The sequence below is a fragment of the Electrona antarctica genome, assembly GCF_951216825.1.
Source record: "Electrona antarctica genome assembly, chromosome: 23".
NCBI lineage: Eukaryota > Metazoa > Chordata > Actinopteri > Myctophiformes > Myctophidae > Electrona > Electrona antarctica.
The window spans coordinates 20,395,566-20,418,110 of record NC_136804.1 but is presented as its reverse complement, the minus strand read 5'-3'; the positions used below and the strand labels follow the sequence as shown (position 1 = coordinate 20,418,110).

Below are 22,545 nucleotides of genomic sequence, written 5' to 3'. Positions count from 1 at the left end.
TATTTTTTTCCTACACAAAGATGAAATCCCCATTGACAATGTTTTGATTGTACGATGATAAGAGCGCCCCTCACTTCACACGGGTGTGATTTTTACTTTACTGTTGATTTGCTGTCGTAGTTCAAAACATGCAGTGTTTCACATTAATGTCACAGAGCCACAACCAACCCCCAGTGGCAATTAAATACATTTACTCAAGTACTGTACTTAAGTCTTAAGTGCAATTTGGAGTTACTTTGTCTTTACTTTATTATTGCACCATGGCACTATGTGCGTGTTGGTAACTTCTTGTGAATTGAACATCATATCATACATTATTGCGGCCCTTTTTAAATGTTTGTTTATGCTGCGTTTTAGCTTTGGTTTCTTGGATATGCATGATGTTTTATGTTGCACAGTTGCACCGCAAGTGGATGCAGGGGAAACAATAAATATTCTTAATATAAGTAGCCTACATGGGGAAAGTGACAAATAAAGTGATTCTTGATTCCTCTTGATTATTTCCATTTATCAATTACTTCATAGTATCATAGACTTTACTACACAGCAGGGGCGCCGGAGGGGGGTTCAGAGTGGGGGGGAGACAATTTTTGGGGGCGTGGCTATATGGTGCCGCAATGGGGGCGTGGTCGGGTGTTGACATCAGGACCTTCACAGTCCGTGTCCAGAGTACTACAAACTAAGTATAATGTAACCAAATGGACCTCTCAGACTTTAGTTAGGCTACCTATGAGCACTTTAATGTGTCTAGCTGTCTGGATGAAGAATTTGATTTAACGTTTTCACAATACATGTTTTATCCTGGTGTAGTACACAGAGGTTATTAGCCTAAATTATGATGATATGTTGTGTTGTGTTAACCCTTAGACTCCCGTTGACGGAATTGACGGATTTAATCAATAAATCCAGATCTACCGTTGACGGAATTGACGGCCTGTCAATCGGGAGCCTAATCGGGACCTTAATGTAGCAAAAATTAGCATTTTTTGGCTAATTTGGCTAACGTCCGATGTAATGTTCCTAAAACCGGCCGAAATCCGCGCGTGCATGGTCGATCACGCACGCGCATGATTGCGCATGCATCGCTGCGTAAAATGCGATGTTTTGGGCTTGATTAGAGCTTAATTTGACTTAGTTATGAAAAAGACGATGATAGCTTAGCATTCCGGACATCTTCCATTGTGGCACACTAGCAAAGCTACTGCCGGATATTTTGATCCTAACCGGATGTGGTCATCGTTCACTCGCTCCTTTTGGTCAGAATCGGCACAATGGTGACGTTACCGCCACCATCAGGTCTGATTGTCCCAATACTATTGTCTTGCCCCGTCAGAATGAGATATAGTGTGTAAATCGCGGATTTTTCTTTAGGCATTAAAATGATGATTTAAAAATATGAATATATGTCACAAAAGGGCTTTTTGGGGGAGTGGCAGCCCAAGGGTACCCAGCAGTACTCATTTCAAATGGCTGGTTAAGTGATTATGGTTATAGTGGTTAAACCCATTTTGATGCTATATTAACATATTTAGCTCGGGACCCCCCTTGAACCCCCTCCAGAGAACCACTGCTGTAGCCTACGCTACTCATAGGCTACTCATAGCCTATAGCTACTCATAGTCATATATCCATATTTGAGCATGAAGACAGACTGCAGTTTTTAAATTTGGAGACGTTGAAGATACATCTCAGCCAATCATAGTGTGAGGTGTGACATCACTAGCAACATAAGAGAGAGAAATATAGTGTGTTTACATGACATGACCAAAAGTGGACACTCTGGGCACTTTAGATGACACTTTCTAATGATGTCAATTTCCCTTAAAAAACAAAACAAAAAATGGCGTCTTCCTCAGACGTCCGGATTTGCAGAGAAGGAATCATCAAACACGACCTCGAGATCAAAGCTCTCATTCAGGACATCAGAGAATGCCGTGGCCCCATGTCTGCTCTCGCGGAGCTCAACTATCGGGTCAAAGATGAGCTCGACCAGCTCGGACTCCGAATACGGGACCTGGAGCAGATGTCCAGAGAGCAGGACAGAGACGAAGACACGCTGGCCGTCCAGACGGAGATGGAGAGCCACCGCAGGCACATGCTGAGCAGCCGGGCGGCGTGGCGTAAAGCCAACCTGGCCTGCAAACTGGCCATCGACCAGACGGAGAAAGAGGAACTGCTGCGCTGCGGACGAGACGACCCCGCGCTCAGACAGAGGTCGGTGGCCAAGGACGGCCAGGTTCGGACCAGCAGTGACATCACAGACAGCCTGATGTCCATCTGCAGGATGATGGACCATAACGTCAAACAGAGTGTGGACACCATCGGCGCGCTGGCCACCTCCTCCAGGACCATCCAGGAGACCAACGAGGAGTTCCGCTCCATGGCGGGGACCATCCACCTGGGAAGGAGGCTCATCCTGAAGTACGGCCGCCGTGAGCTGACGAACAAGCTGTTCTTCTTCCTTGCCCTGATGCTGTACCTGTTCACCGTCCTCTACATCATCAAGAAGCGCCTGTTCCCCTTCATTTAGGCACCAAACACTCTTTCTGTTTTGGTCAGGGGCCAGTTGACCTGATGAAGATCAAATAGATCGAAAAGTCTGATTTCTCAATAAAGAACGTCATTCTTGTACCTGTGGTGTGCGGGCTCCATCCATCATCTGCCTTGGTCAGGGACCGCACCATTAATAGGCAAGAAATACTGCCAATATTATATATAATACTATATTATATTATCATGTGTGGCTCTGAAATATTTAACTATAGGAAGTCATTGAGGCCCTGATTGCCTAAATCTTGGCACGGGAATCCTGCAACATTGGCGGCATCATAGATACTGAACTTATAACAGTTTGCCTATCAGGGTGACGGATAGTTATGCCTAAAGTGCCCAATCAATATAAAGTGCAGATTAGATTGTAGACACACTGAAAAGGTTTCCACATGACGGAAAATGATATACTGGATTGAAAAGGTTTCCACATGATGGAAAATTATATACCGGTTGTTGTAAACTACTAACTACACTTACACTAAATAGCCGGTAGATGTACCGAGTGTCAAGGTGACATAAACATGATGCAGCCATGACCTCATCACTGGGGTGTGGGACTATTTAATGACTCCACAAGCTTGCTGGAATATGTTGGTTGGTAGAATTTGTTAACGTCTATTGTAGTTTTGATTTGATAGCTCGACTCCATCAGACCTACTAATTTGTTCAAAGGTCCAAATTGAAGGGAATTTGTGTATGCATTATTTTAAAATCCACACCCATTGTATTACATTGTATGTAATATCTCTTTAAAGTGAATTCTGTAATTCTCTGGTCGTGATTGTCCATCCATTGAGCTTCCATTCCAATCTCTTTCTCCCTCTGGTTCTCTGTTGACTCCATCATTTTACCACAAACACACCAACATAAAGGTTTGACCCACATGGCGGCGTCATTCGAGGAGATGAGGCCGGTCGTGGAGAATCTCTTGCGTGGAATCGATAGGTACAACCCAGAAAACCTTGCTACGCTGGAGCGATATGTGGAGGCACAAGCCAAAGAGAACGCGTACGACGGCGAGGCTAACCTGGCTGTTCTCAAACTGTACCAGTTCAACCCAGCCTACTTCCAGATGAATGTGACGTCACAGATCCTTTTGAAGGCCCTGGCCAACCTGCCCCAAACCGACTTCACCCTGTGCAGGTGCATGATCGATCAGACACACCAAGAGGAACGACCCATCAAGCAGATACTCCACCTGGGGAGCCTGCTGGAGACTTGCCACTTCCAGAGCTTCTGGACGAGTCTTGAGGAGAACAGGGAGGTCATCGACGGCATCACTGGCTTCGAGGACTCTGTACGCAAGTTCATCTGCCACGTGGTGGGCATCACCTACCAGAACATTGAACGTGGCCTACTGGCCGAGATGCTGGGGGACCCTCTCGACACCCAGGCGAAGGTGTGGATGAGCAAGCATGGCTGGACAGAGAACAAGGAAGGGCAGATCTTCATCTGCAACCAGGAGAGCATCAAACCCAAGAACATCGTGGAGAAGATTGACTTTGAGAGTGTATCCAGCATCATGGCTACTACTAGGACTGTCAAAATTGGCCAAAAATGATGTTTGAATATTTTTTTATGAAAACACATGTTTGAACCATTTGGATTTTGTACCTATTTTTTTATGTAACATAATATTGTACGTAATAGACCGCAGATGTCTCTCTCTGACATTCTTGGTGCTGCAGCAACGTGCTCTCTTACCAATGAATGATACATCTAATTTAATAAGGTTACGTAATGTTTTAAATAAAAGCGCAGGTTTTTAATTGAAAATTTCTTCACTCCAACAACCTTCCTTACCGTTCAAGTGCAATTCTAGAATTCTACAAGGACTGACAGGACTTTGCAAGGCAGATTAGTATTTCAACCTTAAAGGACTAGTTAACCCACCTATTTTCTATCAATTATACTAGTGGTTCCAAAACGTTTTTGATTGTGTCCCAAAATAAAAATTGAATGTCTCCCCAGGACCCAAACTATAGTGAAAATGGCAGATATACAAGCTCACTAATGTGTCGCTTCACCACATCAGCTATTTTCACTAAAATTCATATTTTTTTAATAATATGTTAATTGAAAAGAATGTAGGAAACTAAGATAAGGGATATTTAGTTGTGACCCATACAAATGTGTCCATGACCCACAAATGGGTCCCGACCCACTGTTTGGGAACCAGCAAATTACACACCCCATGAAGCCTTGAATTTAGTGAGATTCAGATGAGGTTTCTGTCGCAGGATTGTTTATTGTTTATTAGGATCCCCAAATTTCCCGCAAATAGCTTTTGCCATGACAAAAGCTATAGTCTTCCTGGGGTCTGACACAGACAAACATTTCAACAAAGAAATAATAATTACATCAACTTTGGTAGGAGACTTTCAGAATCTCCTACTGACTGATGACCCAGTCATCAAAGAACCATAATAAATCATCATGAATTCAAGGCTTCATGCCATGGGGTGTGTACGTGATAATGTGTGATAAGGTGTGCTACTTTAATGTTCACATTCAAGCATGCATTTTCAGGGCGGATGCCCATTGGGAAGGTATGTCGTCGTCGTCGTCCCCCTCCGGTTATGTTAAGTAAAAATAATGTTTTACTGCCCATTATATGAAGAATTAAGACATGTATTATTTTGTAAAATGACAACCATCTGTGTTAACTTTTTCTGGTTAGAGGACTACGAAAAACTGGAATTTTGTTTTAGGAAAGGTATTTTTGCTTTAGCAGACTTTGTATGCAAAGCGTGGGAAAAAAGGCAGAATGTTGTGTTTGTGTAAAAAAAGAAAAGAAAAACTGTTTCTTGTACACAATGCAATACTGAAGCAATTATTTGTATGGTGTGTCCTATAAGTCCATGTGGGCTGGGTGCCTTGGGTGCATGACACAAAAATAAAGAATCTATCTATCTATATAATAGTCCGCCATTGTATCCATTGACAGATTACCGTGTAGTACCGATTTCACCCATTATCCAAGTAGGCTCTGACGTTTATTACGTCAGTAATACAAATGCAACACGTCCTTCTATACACTGCTAATTTAGTAGTGCTCACTGCTCAATGAAGTAGGCCTAGGCCCTAGAGATAGTTTTTCCACACACTAGGTGGCAGTAATGCACCTTTACGCTGGTTTCCACCCAGAGACAAAAACTGTTTCTTGTGGATTTATTTTGAAAGCCAGGACCGGAACTCTTGTTTTGTTTACAGTTAGCTTTGTGGTAATATGGTTTCAGCTTGGGTTTCAGTGGCGCGACTGTAAACAACGACCACCACGAGCTCTGTTGTAGGCTTACCGATATTTTATTAACGTCACCAAAACGGCATTTTCGCGAACTCAGCACGTGAGCTTCTAAATTGTTACGACAGTGTTGCTCGTTTAATATTTTAGACAGAATCCCAGGGTAGATCTATCTCCCAGTACACCACACCGATGCAGATAAGAGCGTGAAGCTACAACAGGTATGGATAGGATGGAGTTGTTTTCTGAAGCGGGTCAAGTAAAAGTTTTAACTGATCTACTGAATACTTATTTAACTGTAAGTAAGTAAATCAAGTTACGTGACGTTTGACAGAAGAGTGGGACACATTTAGATTTAGGCTACTGAATGAATAGCAAAGGTGGAATACACCCCCCCCAAAAAAACAAACAAACAAACAAAAACACAAACAAACAAAACTCAGGACAGCAGTGGTGGAAGAAGTAATCAGATCTTACTTACGTTTGAAAAAAAGAAGAAAACGTTTGCTGAAATATCTTTGCTATGAATCATCTAATCAAGCTGTACAATATAATTGTAATGGGGGAAAAGGTAGCCTAGTGGAGTAAGAACTAAATATGTTTGTATTTTGAAAGGGTGTAGTGCATCTTTATCCCAGTAGTCTACCATACATTTTTTTAAATTCATGAAAAGCCATGTGGATCAATTAAGTCAATTAACATGGTCAACAAAAAAGCATTTAAGCAAATTATTCTTATTTGTTTATGGCTAGATGTTGGGAAACATCGTCATTACAGACTTCCTCATCAACTCCTTAAATATTAGATATTCCTTCAGTTGAGTGATAATATATTTATTATTATTATACTAGGAATTCTTTGAAATGTGTTGAAAATGTTTGAACCATTTAGAAGGATTTTGACAAGTGTGTGTGTGTGTGTGTGTGTGTGTGTGTGTGTGTGTGTGTGTGTGTGTGTGTGTGTGTGATTTCCCTCCTAGGATCTCAATTATTTCATTCCAGAATATGGACTTAAAAATGGAGATGGACCCAACCAGACCTGTTACTGTTAAAAAGGAGGAAGACCATCCAGACTTCAGTAAGTTTCACTGTCTAAAGGCTCATACATAGTCTGGATTTTCGGTGGTTAGGTGACCACCGAACTACAACATGACGTCACGAGCCGCGGTGAAGAGCAAACCACCACCACCGCTCCAGCCCTTCTCTCTGTTTTTACTCACCACCGGAGCGGTGGTCACCTCACCACCGAAAATCCAGACTATGAATAGGCCTTTATGCCCTGAATATTCAGCGAGGACCCAGTGAGTAACTTAAACAACTGATTGGCCATGTTACCTCTTCCTTATTGTCTGTTAAATGGTTGATTGTAAGAGACGTTTCTCATCTTAAACCCTCTTGGAATTCCTATTTATTTTCATTCCAGGCTCCGTGGAGTGCAACATGGAGGTGGACCAGATCAAACCGGTTTCAATTAAAAAGGAGGAACCCGAAGACATCAGTAAGTTCCACTGCCTCTCTCTTTATTCATCATCGGACATCCTACACCCACACTTTCTGAAATGAACAATAAGGCCATCACACGGCTAGCACTTTCAATATTAAATGACACTGATCATCCCCTGTATCGGGCGGGAACCCCTTTTGGTGTTTTAACTAAGCATTATGTTATACTTTAGCTATTGTAAAATAGCAGATCTACAAGCTCATAGCGCGCCACCGAGTGGCGCGCTACAAGCTTGTAGGTCTGCTATTTTTTAAAAATCGTGAAAATGCGGCACAAATCTTTGAATATATATTCTTTCAGAAGACATTTTTTTCTATTTCGACGTCAGGCCTAAATTGGTTAACCTCATGCCATCTGGACAAAGATACAGAACCTTGCCATGGAAAATGGTCCGTTTTAGTAGGAGTTTTGTTCCCTCAGCCATCGCGGCATTAAACAAACTGCTCTGCCGATTGGATGGTTCTGTAGAGGCTACTGTGGGGACCTCATGTTTTTGTATTGTCTTGGAGTTATGTGCTCTGTGTTGTTTTTGATGTGAACAGACTGTGAAGACGAATATCCTTCGGGACAATAAAGATTATTATTATTATTCCCGTTGCTCTGGGGTCAGGGGTCAACTCAAGTATGTTTATTGTTGTCACATACATGACCTATAACACAGTTGGTAGCATGTTTTCTGAGTTTTCCATACTCGGGTGCCGAAATGCACAGTGGTTCCCCACGTTTTCTGGCCCAACATAACATGCATTCTATTGTGGTCAGTACTGGTAGCACAGTGGAAAATCTGAAAGTGTCAAAATCATGCCACAACTCCACAGTGACAAACGTTAGTGTGTACTAACCTATGCTACAACCATCGTTGTGTATTTTAAGGCACGTTTTTGATTTCTTTTTGTGTGCCTTGAGTGCCTTTATCCGACACCAAGGATACCATGCAAGGCACTTATTGGGAAGAATTGGAGCTAATATGTCTTGCTCAAAGACATTTTGGCACTACCCCAGTACCCCAGGTTGAGCCAGGGATCGAACCAAGATTAAGAACCTTCTGATTCCCAAGTGACTGCTCTTGCCCCATGAGCCACTGCCACCCCTGTGTCGCATCACAGTCCTTATGAGGGCCTACTGTATTCTTCACTGTGTATCTAGATCCATCCACAAGCTTTAATATTATTATTATTATTATTGAGACCACTGTGACCTAGTTGGTTATTAAATTCCTTCATTTCAGAGCCGTCTGTGAACTCACCCGGGATCATTTCTTTTAAACACGAGGATGCTGAAGACTGCAAAGACCTCAGTAAGTTTTATAATCTCTTTCTTTCATTGTTTCTGTTCTGTAGTGCTGTCACACGATCTCTAATTTTCAATATAGAATCATCACAGCAAAGAATATGACAATGATAATATCCCAATATATTTAGCCAGTTATACAGTCGTTATACAGTAACACTAACTCAAAGGCTTTTTGTGTCATAACCATATCCAAACAAGTTTACATTGTATTTTATTTTACAGCTGGGTTTTAGGCCAAACCATGTCGAACAATTAGTCCGTTTTGTAACTATGTCCCCTCAAAAGTAGAATCTCTCAAGTCCGATTTCCACTGGCATGCCTAACACCACTCCACACTGCCACCGTTTCCACTTTACGGAACTGGTCTGCCTTGTGTCAAAGTGGTATGAAATGAGCCATCTCCAGGCTGGGTCAGAGCTAGGCTAAGCGGTGCCAAAGCAGTGACACGTATAACCCTGCTGCTATTGATTGTTTGAAGAATCCTCACAGCTGTGTCTGTAAACACAACTTGAGACAGATTTTTGTTTGAGAGTGGCGGATGCTATCGATGCCCGTTTGTTTTTTGTATCTGTGAGATGTGTTTAGTAGTTTCGTTTCTGATCTAAGCCAGTGATTCCTCATTTTGTACACGTACCATGGAAGAGATTGTTATTTACACATTATGAGTCACTAATACATACATATGTCATTCTTCTCCTCCTAGACATCGTTGTGTGTAAGGAGGAGATTTGCCTTACACAGGAGGGGATCCCTGGTCAGGTCAAGGAGGAACCACAGCCTCTACAGATTAAAGAGGAACCGGTGGAGATCTTTCTAATACCAGAGGGTCCTGATGTCTCAACGATGCCGGCAGTGAAGATTGAAGTTGCGGATCACGTTGCTGATGGAAACAGTTCGGACTCTGCCTCTGAAGCCACTGAAGAGGGTGATGAGTGGGAGGTGTCCAGTGACGGTCAGTCTACTTTAACCCATTTTGGGCGGGAACCCCTTTTGGTGTTTTAAGCATTGTTATACTTTAGCCATTGAAAAATAGCAGATCTACAAGCTCATAGCGCGGAGTGCCGCGCTACGAGCTTGTAGGTCTGCTATTTTTGAAAAATCGTGAAAATGTAGTGCAAATCTTTGAATATATTTTTTTCACAGCCAAGATTTGAGTTTTTAACTAAAATCTTTGCTTCTGGGGGTCCCTGGAACAACATACTTTCAGATGGGGGTCGGGGGCCAATTACATATAATCTTGGGGGTCCTTGACATGGGCATGCTGGGGTTCAACTGGTTAACAGCAGTGTCTCTAATGCTGGCAATATTTTCATATTTACAGTACATGTTGATCTCAATTCTAACTTCTAGGTGAATGATACCAAGTATTTTAAGATTTTGAATCTCCTAAAGGTCCCCCCCTTTTTTTCTTGTTTTCCCCCCAAATCAGATTACACATTTGTCCCAATGTCTGAGATAAAACCGTACATGTTCGAGCCTGAAGAGTCAGAGTTCGATTCAGAAAATGAGGATGGACAGAGTGGGCAGGATGAAAATCCACAGCAACAAAGATTACGGCAGGACGCCTCTGCTTGGTAAATATTATACTCATCATTACCTGCTTACTTTGTGACATAATTGTGGATTTAGTCTTTCAGTCACAAACATGTTCTCTGTATGCTGCTGTTAATAGGTGCACGTGTGGGAAATGCTCTAAAATGCAGACTGAAAAGGCAAACATCTGTTGTCGGGAAATTCCAAAGGTAAAGTAACATGTGAAATATTCTGCTGGTGTATCTTCCTGCACTGGTTACAGTTGATAAAACATTCCATTGTAGGGCTGTAACTATCGATTATTTTCTTACTGATTATTCTATTTATTACTTTTTAAAGTGTGTTGTATTTATATTTCAACTAATAAAGTCAATTGATTATGATTTGATTACCCACTTAATGGTGTCATGTATACAATTAAATGGTGGAAATGGCAGATTTAAAGCGATGCGTTGCATAGTGACACTTGTCCCTATCACACTGTACAAAAGGTCAGAATGGTGAGTGTATATATTCCTGTCATATTTTGTAAACGAGGTTTTCTTTTTTTTCCCCCACAAAAGGTTGTAAGAAGAATGAACGATGTGCCAAACGCAACGTGCATGACTGATCATCCAGGCTTTGAAGTAATCTGCTTGAATGGTTTCCACCTACAATATATGCACAACGTGTACAAAGAAAACTATGGCCGTGTTAAGAGGAAAACGGAGGGAGAGTACGTTTTTATTCTGTTATCAAAGTTGTATTATAACAGAAAATAGTTTCAATTCTGTGTGTTCCCCAATAATGTCCGTTAGGCACCAGCCTACTCAGAAACGATGCAAGTTGGGGAAGATGCAAGTTGGGAATGCATGCCCCACCTTGTTATGCGATACAGTACCTGTAGTGTAGTACCTAGGCTGTCTGTATGTTACGCTTGTGACGCCCATCGTCAATGTCCACTGTCAACCCACAAGGCAATTTTAACAAATGTCAGCATTTTTGTCTTAAGTGCTATTTCATAGTTTCATACTTTATTGCACTACTTGCAAAAAGCTTGTAAGCATACAGCAATTTAATGACAATGTCTTCCCTGTCATTCAGACGTTACAGGTTCCTTGCACAGACCGGTTTTGTATGTTGGTGTTGGGGATCCACTCAAAGCCAGGTCCTGGTCGACCTCCCATCCTGTGTGGTTGGCCGTATACTCCAGGAGTTTCCTGATTCCGTTGGCAACGACGGGAAGTTCCGTCCCCCGCTCGACTGAAACGTGACACATGCCTGGTGATGAGCTCCTTTGAGGATCCAACTATGCACGCAGGTCCTCTTGAGATTGGGATTTGAGAAGGTTTTATTTTATTGTAATCACTGTTGCTATAAAGGTTTACCATGAAAACTACTCTACACACTACTGGATTCCCTCTAATGATGACGTTTGGTGGTCATAGTCACTGGGAATATTTTTTCATTAGGAGTTGGTCTGTGATTACAGGTCATGTTATGTTATGCAGATAGTTTGATTTTGTTATTCCATGTTATTTTTTACATTCATGGCCTCATATTTATATTCATTCAACTTGTTGCGCTAGCAAGTATTACTAATAAAGCTCTAAACTCTAAGTGAAATACAATATTAACTATACAGACATACTTGGTGGGTGTGCGATGTCTGGAGCAGATGAGCTTGACCTCTACTTGTTATGGATTTCTTTATTATGATCGTTTTGAAAATAGAAAAACGCTTGGAATCTAAATGAGGTAAACCGGCATTGGTCATGTTTAATATTTGACAATAACATTTTATCACACACATGGCTGTGTTCTTTCTTTCATTGTTGGTGGTGGTGAGAGGTGGAAGAAGTACTTGGATCATTTATTTAAAGTCACCTCTGGATAGCTATGTACGTGGTCATGCATCTGTTCACAGCTTGTTTGTGCTGTTGCAATCTGAGAACCCATCGTCAAAAAATAAAGGAAAAACAGCGCCCTGTTTTCCTTGAGCTGTTGCTAGTAATTATGCAATTACAGAGGAAAAATACAATTCGGGTTCCAAAAGCACTTCTTTCTGTTAGTGCCTGCACTGCCTGGGTAGTTTTGGTGGGAGTGCTGGGGCCAAACACTGGAAGACTTCCTCATATTAAACGCACAAACCATGGTGCATTTACAGGTTTTCAAAAACAACCATAAAGAAAAATAATACTTAAGTGAACAACACTGATCTCATGCAAAAATGTAATTTATCACCACTAAACCGTCTCTCCCTCTGCAGTCTTCCGGGTTTGGCACTCTCTTATCAGCCCAACTGTCCCAAGTGTCTAGTGATCAAGGATTTACACCAACACCTGGCCATCTCGGCGTCTTCAAAACTCCCCTTGTCTGCGGTAGGGCCTCCCAGCGGGTCCACCTTGACCCTTGTCGTGACCTCGGCCGTATCTTCCGGCTGGAATCTTGTCATCCATCTGGCCTGTTGAACATCCTTTTTAAGAGTTGTTGTGGACGCCCCATCGCCCAGTTCCCTGGAGAACGTCCCTCATGCTGCATGCACATACTTTATAGGAGGGGATTTCTTACGATTTCTCCGATATGCATTGAAACCTGCTGCTTGGGGAAGATAACCAGGTGTGCAGGAGGAGCCACTCTGAACTTGTGAACTGATCTCACCGAGACGGGCGGGAGGTACCAGACTCTGACCTTTTAAGTAAGAGATTGGCCATTGCAGTTCCTCTCCTGTTTTACACCTCCCCTCCCCCCTACATTCCTGTGGCCACACGAAACTTCACTTGGCCCTGAGGTCACTATGCTTACAAAGACGCAACAAAAATTGTATTTAGAAAGGTGGTCACACACACAAATGGTTATTGTGAAAGTAACATATGACTTAAGTAAAAGTCCCACGGTAAAATAAAGCTTTATCTCCATGGGGGCAATTTTGTTTACAGCAGCAAGGCCCTCAAAGCAAAAGCAATTTGGAATACAAACATGAATACACATCAATAAACATTCATGACAAACAGATACACAGTACAACTCATGTCATATCACCTGTCACCATCAGAGCAGCAGAGAAGTCAAAATAAATTTAAATGGCGGAACATTGCTTGACCAATGTAATTTACTGTATTGCATTGCAACCAAGTTCTGCTTGTACGTTAGCAGTAAAATGTAATTAAAACAGTAAACTAAAAGTACTGGTTTGGTCCCTCATGGCATAATTGTATTATTACTGAGGCAGCTTTGTGTAAGCAGCATGTTTACTGTTTTATTAAATATGTATTATGTAGTGTAATTAATTATTACAAATGTATTTGCTTAATAATGGTGTGAAGTAATGTAGGCAATGGCATTGTAGGGAGTTGGGAGGGACTCCAGGCTACATACTCCGGTACAGTAGGTGGTGGTATGCATCTAAAAAGAAACTGAACGGTTGTTGCAGCAATGTTGCCATGTCCACTTATAAGCGACTATGGGCTTGTTTTTATGTGAAGTTGCTTGTAAATATTGGTAGTTTTTGATTGATTGATTTATTAACAGTTTGCAGAATTACAGTACATTTCAAGTACAACTCAATACAAAAACTTAACTGAGTGGACTAAACCATAAAGCATAAGCATTACACTTGTTTACAATAGGAATAGGGCCCCACATTATCAATTAATCAAAAACATCTAGAGATGTACGAATATACACAACTATATAGTCAAAACAGGAAATCATCAGTAAAAAGGGAAAAGAAACATACAGTGAGGGGGAACGGGGGGATTCAGATTTTACAGGGGCCAGTTTCGAATTGTACATTTCAAGTACAACTCAATACAAAAACTTAACTGAGTGGACGAAACCATAAAGCATAAGCATTACACTTGTTTACAATAGGAATAGGGCCCCACATTATCAATTAATCAAAAACATTTAGAGACGTATGAATATACACAACTATATAGTCAAAACAGGAAATCATCAGTAAAAAGGGAAAAGAAACATACAGTGAGGGGGAACGGGGGATTCAGATTGTACAGGGGCCAGTTTCGAATTGCAGCCATCCGTAGGTGCCCTTTGAGAGCAGTTTTGAAGGAGTCAAGGGATTCGTTGCGTGTTTCTAAAGAGTAGTTGCTTATTTGGTCTGGTTTCCTAATGTTTAAACAGTTTTTGTATTGAGTTGTGCTTGAAACGTACTGTAACTCTGCAAACTGTTAATAAATACTTCGATCAATCAATCAAAAACAGTCTCTCTCTCTCTCTCTCTGGAAAATAGCTGATGAATATTGGATTTAAATTGCTCATTTGTGGAGAGGCTTCTTTTGGGGTTGTTTTCACCTGGTCGCTTGTATCTGTCGCAAAATCTGGCAACACCGCAGAATGCATTGCAGATGTTCAAACGACAAAACATCCGGTCCTGAAAAAAGGCAACAAGAAGAACTAGATAGACGGGCGGCGAAAGCAGGAGGAAGAAGAAGCCACTGATAACAGTTATATGAATGCATAACGCATAGTTAAAAACAAATTCAAGATGCCGCTAGAGGACGTGGACCTGGACTTCGAGGCGCGCTACGCCACCGTGATGGACGGCATGCTGCGGAGCGCCGTGGCGGAGACCACGCGGCTGTACGAGGCCATGGTGGAGGAGCTGCGGGCGGGCATCTGCACCATGAGACGGGAGAACGACGCCCTGCGCTCCAGATGCACCAGGCCGACCGCTACCACCACCGCTGCTGCTGCAGCCCGAGGTCCGCGCAGCAGACAGGACGCCGGCGTGCAGTGTGGTCAGTTTTAATTTCTAGTAAAACAATAGCCCTGGTCCAGTGCTTACAGCGAGTCTCTCTGTAAGCACTGGACCAGGGCTAGTAAAACCAGTGGGGAGGAAGTACTCACCTTTTTTTCCCTTGCGTAATAGTATCAATACTGCAACGTAGAAATACTACTTAAATGGCCGGAAGTAAACATTTACTTGAGTAAAAGTATAACTCAAAATGTTACTTAAATACAGTTCTTGGGTAAATCTACTTTACCTAACCTAGTACACGGACATGAGTTGCAACTTAGTCCAGTAACTGCTTAGTACAACGTTTCCTTTGCCAATAATAGCCAATCTACGCTTTTTATCTGTTGCTTTTTGGCTAATGTTACCCCCATGCCCCCTGAATATGGATGCTGTGGTTAAAGTAGCTCTGGTCCAACGCATTAGAGCTATGGACCAGAGCTAGGGTTAAAGCATAATATGCAGTGATTAAATGGCTCGCTAGTAGCGTTAGCTTGTTGCTAACTGTCTGAGATGGTAGCAATGAATGTTGTGATTTGGTTCCATTCTGTACCCACTCAAAGCTACCCCCACAGTCATTATGTAAAACAGTGGTTCTCAAAGTGGGGTGGGGGCTCCCAGGGGGTCCCCAGGGAAATTGGTTGTATCAACATCAGTCTAACCACGACATACATTGCCAGCCTATTTAAATAACTGTGATTATCTCAAATATTTGGGACCAGGCGATTATTATGAAGTAATTGTGGCAGGCCTGCTGCTGTTGTCTTTCAGACCTCATTCCTGTGGGAGCCTTGCTGCAGCCTGGGACACATGGAGATGGAAGTCATCTGTTGGTAAGAGAGCTTGACCACTGAGTGATCAATGTCAGTAGACAGGTGGCAAGACTTGACCTCAGAGTTACAGAACTGAACTTATTGTAAGTCGCTTTGGATAAAAGCGTCTGCTAAATGACTGTAATGTAATGTAATGGTCTTTGATTGTGTTTGGGTACTGTACTCATTTTGTATGTCTGTGGCAGTAATAGAATTTTGGAGAGAAAAATGTCCACCATAAGGCAGCATGGCGATGACAGATATTTGGTTCCGAAACCCACTAGTTCCTAAACACTGGGTTGGGACCTATTTGTTGGTCGTGGACCCATTTCAAAGGGTCGAGATTAAATGTCCCTTTTATTGAAATAATAATAAAAAACGAAATAAGTGAAGCAAAACATTTCCCTCATTTTGTTTTTAATAATTTCAAAAATATTTTCAAAACATTCTCAAAAAAGAATCCCACTATCAATCCCAAGTAAACAACAAGTAAATTGAAACAAATTCAAATATTTTTCACAATAATGTCATAGATTACTGGTAATAAAATAAATTCCATGAATTAGTAGGGAGAAATCTATTTTCACTACTTTGGGTCCCAGGGAGACATCAAATGTATGGGTCCCGAGCTAAAAAGTTGGACCACTAATTACGGATGTCTTGACTGATATTTATTTTGTTTAAAAAAATAAAAATGCAACTGCCAACTTAGATTTGGTTAGTTTTTATAATTAGAAAATGCATTAATTACTGATCTACAAGCTCACACTTGTGGGCTTATAGATCAGCTATTTTCATTTGATTACATCGTGGTTATCCAGGACTTACAGATGGATGGATATCTTTTTCAGTTTTCTTTGTACTTGTACTTTTGTATGAGATTGTGACAACCTTTTTCTTCCGTTTCTCTAGTTGGAGGGTGATGAGCCTACTCCGATCGATGGACAAGGTGAAGAACATACAATTATTTTCAATTTGTCAAATCGTTGTCTCAAGACACTTTACAACCCTATAACTGTTGACCGGGGTTCCCAGGGGTCTATCCATGGCCCCCTCATTTTCTCCCGCTATGCCAAATTATTTTGAAAATAGCCAATCTACACTCACAATGCATCAGCTATTTTTGATGAGTGTTCACCTATTGTCATTGAATGTGTGCCAATTATGACATGCCCAGAATAGTTGTAGTGGCTAAAAAAAGCCCTTTTCTCTAGCCAATTACATTTGACAATTTCTGCATTTAGCAGACACTCTTATCCAGAGCGACTTACAAGCACAAGATTGGAATAAACAACGTATGCATGAGCTCTAGTCAACGAACAACAACACCGGTAGAATGTAGTCAACGGACAACAAGACCGGTAGAATGCAGAGAGAACAATGTAGTTCCTAAAATAAACTAGGATGGGTACCAGGTAAATAAAGACCCAAGCGTCTGCCTAAATAACATTGGTCCTGAAGAAACAACTACGGTAAAAAATAAACGAGAACAAGAGACCAAGATATCTGTCATTTTCCGTTCTAATTATAAACAATGACTACATTTAAACGTCACACCAATTGTAGTACTTTCAGTTTCATATTGAATGAACCAATCCTGATAAATTGTTGTTTGGATTAAAACCATGTCTTAACATGTACGTATCTCTTGTTTCCCTGTTATGTTACCATTGACGAACCCCCCACAGATGAGCCATTTTCAAACAGAGGACAGACTGCCCTTCAACAAGAGCATTGTGAAGCGGACGATGACTCGAGTTGCGAAAGGGCAGCTCAGAGCCCGCTTTCAGCAGTCATCATACCTCCACCTAATTTGGAGGAGATGGCGCAACACTCTACACGGCAGATACCAGTAACATCAGCATCCTCTGAAACGGCGGAAGATGACTTAATACTGGATCAAGATGATTCACTGATGGATGGTTGGCAGCAGCCAGGGGTTCAACATCCAACATGCAGTGAAATGCAGCAACTTGATGAGATATCGGTAAAGGAACGACATGACATTGCTTTGAAACCGTTGAAGACGATAGCCTCTCTGTCGGAGGGAGCCGCCCCCACAGAGGAGAATCCTTCTGCTGCTACAGAATTGCAAAGACGGCAACCAAAGAATGCACAAGGGGTTCATAGTTCCCCTTCAGTTCTACCGAGGGATGCCATGCTAACAGTTCAAGCCAAGAAAGCTCAAATTACTTTGTCTGAGACAGCAACAGCAAACCAGTTACCGGCAGTTACCTCACACTGTGCATCCACACAAACCTGTTCTAGTTTGAAAAATACCATTTCAAACATCCTCGTGGAAACCAAAGTGCCACCAAGTGAAATACCTGTTTTTCAGGTATTTCAACAGAAAGGGTCTGCAGTGGTTAGATTGACTAGATTATCATTGCCTGCATTAACAGAAGGGTCACCTGTTTTGAATATTCCAGTTTTTAAAGAAGAAATTGAACCAATTCCTCTGACACCAGCTTGGTATTGTCCAGTTGTCCAGGATTCAGAAGAGGAAGACGTCAAACCGATTTTATCCACAATAAAATTTCCTAGCAGAACTAAGAAAGTTAGATTAGTTCGAGATGGTAGGACCCCTAGAAAGACGTCTCATGAATCATCTTCTAGCCCTTGCGCTAACAAAACCTCTAGTGAATCCATTCCTGTCGGTCGAGATAAAGCCTCTTCTGTCACAGCTAATAGGTCTATAAGTGTAAGTACAATTGTTACTAGCCATAAGAAGCTAGGATTCACTAAAGATGGCTGTAAAAATAGTATTGATGAACCCACTCAGGTTCATGCTAAAAGACCCAGATTAAGTCATGATGTTGTCAGCCCCAAAAGGTGTAGATTGGCTAATGTCAAGCTAGCTAAAGAAGCCTGTGGGCAGAAGTTGACTGAGAAAGTGAATGCTGTCAAGTTCCAACCAACCAATCCTAACAAGTTGGCCAAAGCACTCAGTGCTCATGAGAACCCCACAACTCCAAAACTACCTTTCAGTAACACCAGGCAACCTTTGACTAAATCATTGAATTCATTGGCCTCTACCCCACCGAATCGGCCTCAGATCCCAAAAGGCAAATCTAACATTTCCTCCCCTCGAACCGTCACCATTCTTCACAACACTGGTGTGGAATCCATACCTGAGCGAGCACCGCCAATCGTGTCACCGCTACAGCCATTAGCAGTCATCGGTAAGCGGCTGCTCCGGCACCAGTGTGCGGTGTGTGGTCGTGTTTTCAGCAGCGCAGCTGGCTTGGAGACCCACGTCAGCCAGCACAGGGTCGACCATCCTTTCGCCTGCTCGCTCTGCGGGAAAACTTTTACAGATAACAGGAGCCTCCGTCGGCACGAACATGTGCACCGCAACGGCCAGGCCCATGTCTGCAAGGACTGTGGCAAGGGCTTTGCCTTCGGCTTTTCCCTCAACAGACACTTCAACATGGTGCATGCTAGAGTGAAGCCCTTTGCCTGTCAATTCTGCAATAAAGACTTTTTCTCAAAAGTAGAGGTGGAATCCCACTTAAGAGTCCACACGGGGGAGAAGCCATTCGAGTGCAACCTTTGTGAGAAGAAATACGCCAGGAGAATGGACCTCAATGTGCACCTGAGGTGGCACAACGGGGAGAAAAGATACTGGTGCTCTTACTGTGAGAGAGGCTTTCTTGATTCTAACAATTTAAAAAGGCACACATACACACACACGGGAGAGAGGCCACACCAATGCAGCCACTGCCTCAAGAGATTCACTCAGTCTGCTAACCTCAAGAAACACCTGAAAAATGTACACAAACTCAAAGTAAATAGCAGATCTACAAGCTCGCAGCATGGCACGGTGTAAGCTTGTATATCAGCTATTTTCGGTGGGGTTAGTCCGACATCCCGTTAGTCTGACTACGTGGCCTGTTAGGCTTCCGTGTGCGATTAGAGTTTGGGGATATGGTTGGTATAGGGCTCTGTGGTCAGAATATTTGGGTAGTCTGATTTATGGGTGTCAGATTATTGGGACGTCGGACTAACGCTACCATGTGTGACACTAACTAATAAATGTTCCACACAAGTAATGGATGTTTGCTAATCAGAATGATAGACTAATGGTCACATTAGCACAATAGTTAAAAGTAACTACAAACATGTTATGTATGTTGTTTATTAGCTTGGCCACTGTCAGTACGGACCTCGTCTGTTGCCAACATTTAACATTTACTTCTATTTTAAATATACTGAAAACATATACTCTAAATGTCTTACCTTCAACATGGGTTTGCACATTGACTGAGGTCTACTATGTAACTATGTTATGTACTATTGTATCATATGTACTTTCACATTGATAAATTGGTTCCTATTGAGCGTATACGGAAATTATGCAATTGTTTTTGTTTTGTTTTTTGTAAAAAAAAAAATGTTAATGTTAATTATGTTAATTTAACTTTTAGCTGCTATAAGCAATAATATGTCAACATTTTAATTGACCTTTTGTCATTCAAATTTTGACATTATTGCTTAAGTGCCTTCCAAGGAGTGCCGTGATCTGTTTTAATTGGACATGGTCATAGAGAGAAGTTCTGTGAAAATGCAATTCCAGCCGAAATCCACAATGACAATATAAGTGCTTGGTACGCATTCAAGGATAGAGAAAAAGAAAACCCTCAAACTTGTAAATAAGTTTAACATTGTAAAAGATTGAATTGTAGGAGCAGTGATGTTCAATCAATTGCACAGTTTAAGAGAAATGTTATCAGAAAATTACTCTGTGCAGCAAGATTTCTTTTAAAGTCATGAATAACTATAATTGGATCCATTGAAACAGGTTATTTCCTTTCCTGAAAAGGAACATTGGACGTACAAGGTTTACACCCAATCAATAGTGACGATTTGCAAGCCTACAATGTTAGAAGTATGTATATATTTTTTTTACTCTGTAGACTACTACATGTGGAATTAAAAAGTCGGAAGTCTTGCCAGAAAAAGTTTCTTTTGTTTGTGTGAAATCTGTTGTCTTAGGCTTGGGCGGTATCAAGGTATTATGGCTATTATGTACACCAGGGTAATTTGAGTTATTATTGAGGTATGATTTTCAATACAGTAATAATAGACACTTCTAGACACTCCTACAACTGGCTTTGTTAGTCTGTCTGTCTGTCTGCTCAAAAAATGAGCACGGTTGCTATGGTCACCCAGTTCACACGGGTGTGATTTCATTACGTCAGACATTACGTCAGACCACAGCTGATCAGTCTATATAAGACCTTACACCACTCAGTTCACACTGGTGTGATTTTTATTTATTTAGAGGTAGAAAATAAACAATAGGCTCATAATTGTCTCCACCAGGCCGAAGGCATGGGGAGAGAGTATGTTTTGCACTCCGTCCGTCCGTGTGTCCGTCTGTGAACAGCTAATCTCCGGCACCGTTAACCCGGTCAATGCCAAATTTTGCGCACACACTCCCTGGATGCCAACGATGAACCTCTGCCCCAGAATTTCCAGGACGGCCTGTTATAGCGCCACCAGGAGGCCGCTTTGTGCAAAACAAGTTTTTGGACAGTACACCTACAGATTTTGTCCAAACATCACACAAATTGGTACACAGTCTCTCTAGAGCCATTCAACGAAACAGGTCTTTCAGATTTCTCAGACTCCATTCTGATTGGCTAAGATTGGCTTCCAAAGTTCGCAGGAGTGCTCAGTTTCAAACAAAATGCTGCAAATCATGAACACGTGTGATTTCCGTGAAATTGTGCACGCACATTCCCACTAGGCCGAGGAAGAAATGCCACGTGAACATTTTCAACTCAGCCTCATGGTGGCGCTATAACTGGCCGAAAAGTGTTTTTACCTCTAACTGCATGGATCTGTGGATAACTTTGTATGCCAACTCCCTAGAGGCCAAGGAAAAACCTTTGCCTGGAATTTTTCACATCTGCTCTTTATAGCGCCACCAGGAGGCCGACATATGTAAAACACATTTTCTAATATTACTCCTTCAGATTTTATCCAAATTTCACGCAAATCAGTACACATGCTCTCCATAGTCATGTGATCAAGACGGGTTTGTTTGATTTCTCATAATCCACCCTCATTGGCTACGATTGGCTTCTAAACTTTTCAGGAGTAGCCCGTTTTGTACAAATCGCCACAACTACTCAACGCAGCGTCCGATTGCGGTGAAACTGCATGCATATTCCCACTAGGCTGAGGAAGAAATGCCACTTGACAGTTTTCAAATCAGCCTCATGGTGGCGCTACAACAGGCCAAGCCGCGTCACTCACACACACACACGTTTATATATTACTCCTAAACATTTTGCCAAACATCACACACACTGGTGGAGACCTGTTCCCAGAAGGGCACTTTTTCTAGTTTCTTCTCTATAGGTGTCCTAGCTCAGTGATTCTCAAACCATATCATGTCAAGGACCCCCAAATTAATTAAAATTAAAAACACTAGCCTAAAATTTAGACTCTCATAGACAGTGGCGTGCACAGACATTTAGAGGGGCAGGTGCTCAAGTAAAAAAATGGCACCTTGTGCAGCGCGTGTTAGCATTATGTTATGCTTTAGCTATTGAAAAATAGCAGATCTACAAGCTCATAGCGCGCCATCCTTTCCTTTTTTTTCAAAAGGGCACATTGCCAAAAGGGCAGGGGGTGCTCTAGCACCCCCTAGTGTATATCTGTGCACGCCACTGCTCATAGATGTATTTATCGATTATTTTTGTCAGAATCGATGAATACATATACGAAAGTCTAAATGTTAGGATAGCGTTGCACTAGTCTCCCACTCAAATAAACGAGGCTATCTTCCACTTAGGTGCACTCAGTCCATCAATAGAATTTAGATGCAGTCACTTTGTAATCGGTTGTTCATAGACTAAGAA

At 41.9% G+C, this 22,545-nt stretch overlaps 4 protein-coding genes across 12 annotated transcripts; all 4 read left to right on the top strand.

Moving 5' to 3' along the window:
- Window positions 1-1,840: 1,840 nt before the first annotated feature.
- Window positions 1,841-2,530, top strand: LOC306916415 (vesicle transport protein SEC20-like; the record flags this gene model as incomplete). Its single annotated transcript, XM_079494258.1, has 1 exon — window positions 1,841-2,530. The coding sequence occupies one exon, from the start codon at window positions 1,841-1,843 to the stop codon at window positions 2,528-2,530; it is 690 nt and encodes a 229-aa protein (XP_079350384.1).
- A 906-nt stretch (window positions 2,531-3,436) lies between these two features.
- On the top strand, window positions 3,437-4,114 carry LOC306916724 (eukaryotic translation initiation factor 3 subunit K-like; the record flags this gene model as incomplete). The annotated part of the gene is made up of 1 exon (XM_079494741.1): window positions 3,437-4,114. One exon carries the CDS (start codon window positions 3,437-3,439, stop codon window positions 4,112-4,114), a length of 678 nt encoding a protein of 225 aa, XP_079350867.1.
- Window positions 4,115-5,771: 1,657 nt separating this feature from the next.
- LOC306916174 (uncharacterized protein) lies at window positions 5,772-14,178 on the top strand. 9 transcript variants are annotated; one of them, XR_013788949.1, is made up of 10 exons: window positions 5,772-6,018; window positions 6,777-6,874; window positions 7,220-7,294; window positions 8,529-8,597; window positions 9,297-9,545; window positions 10,023-10,167; window positions 10,266-10,335; window positions 10,690-10,752; window positions 11,210-11,426; window positions 12,375-14,178. XR_013788949.1 is itself a non-coding variant. In XM_079493936.1 (10 exons), the coding sequence occupies exons 2-9, from the start codon at window positions 6,802-6,804 to the stop codon at window positions 11,370-11,372; spliced, it is 996 nt and encodes a 331-aa protein (XP_079350062.1). In that variant the 5' UTR covers window positions 5,772-6,018; window positions 6,777-6,801; the 3' UTR covers window positions 11,373-11,389; window positions 12,375-14,151. The 9 variants fall into 9 exon arrangements, 4 of the variants coding, with proteins under 4 accessions (XP_079350062.1, XP_079350061.1, XP_079350063.1 ...); XR_013788950.1 differs by having other exon boundaries at window positions 11,210-11,453; XR_013788951.1 differs by having other exon boundaries at window positions 11,210-11,389; window positions 12,375-14,177.
- A 254-nt stretch (window positions 14,179-14,432) lies between these two features.
- On the top strand, window positions 14,433-20,660 carry LOC306916476 (uncharacterized protein). The gene is made up of 4 exons (XM_079494363.1): window positions 14,433-14,865; window positions 15,633-15,694; window positions 16,586-16,622; window positions 17,362-20,660. The coding sequence occupies exons 1-4, from the start codon at window positions 14,613-14,615 to the stop codon at window positions 19,500-19,502; spliced, it is 2,493 nt and encodes an 830-aa protein (XP_079350489.1). The 5' UTR covers window positions 14,433-14,612; the 3' UTR covers window positions 19,503-20,660.
- Window positions 20,661-22,545: the final 1,885 nt, after the last annotated feature.

Excerpts from the sequence above, each read along its gene's own strand:
- LOC306916174 (XM_079493936.1), top strand. The coding sequence starts at position 6,802 with ATGGACTTAAAAATGGAGATGGACCCAACCAGACCTGTTACTGTTAAA. Across the intron at positions 9,546-10,022 it reads GTGGGAGGTGTCCAGTGACG|ATTACACATTTGTCCCAATG; the intron begins GTCAGTCTACTT and ends CCCCCAAATCAG. Across the intron at positions 10,168-10,265 it reads CGGCAGGACGCCTCTGCTTG|GTGCACGTGTGGGAAATGCT; the intron begins GTAAATATTATA and ends TGCTGTTAATAG.
- LOC306916476 (XM_079494363.1), top strand. The coding sequence starts at position 14,613 with ATGCCGCTAGAGGACGTGGACCTGGACTTCGAGGCGCGCTACGCCACC. Across the intron at positions 15,695-16,585 it reads GAGATGGAAGTCATCTGTTG|TTGGAGGGTGATGAGCCTAC; the intron begins GTAAGAGAGCTT and ends CCGTTTCTCTAG. Across the intron at positions 16,623-17,361 it reads TACTCCGATCGATGGACAAG|ATGAGCCATTTTCAAACAGA; the intron begins GTGAAGAACATA and ends AACCCCCCACAG.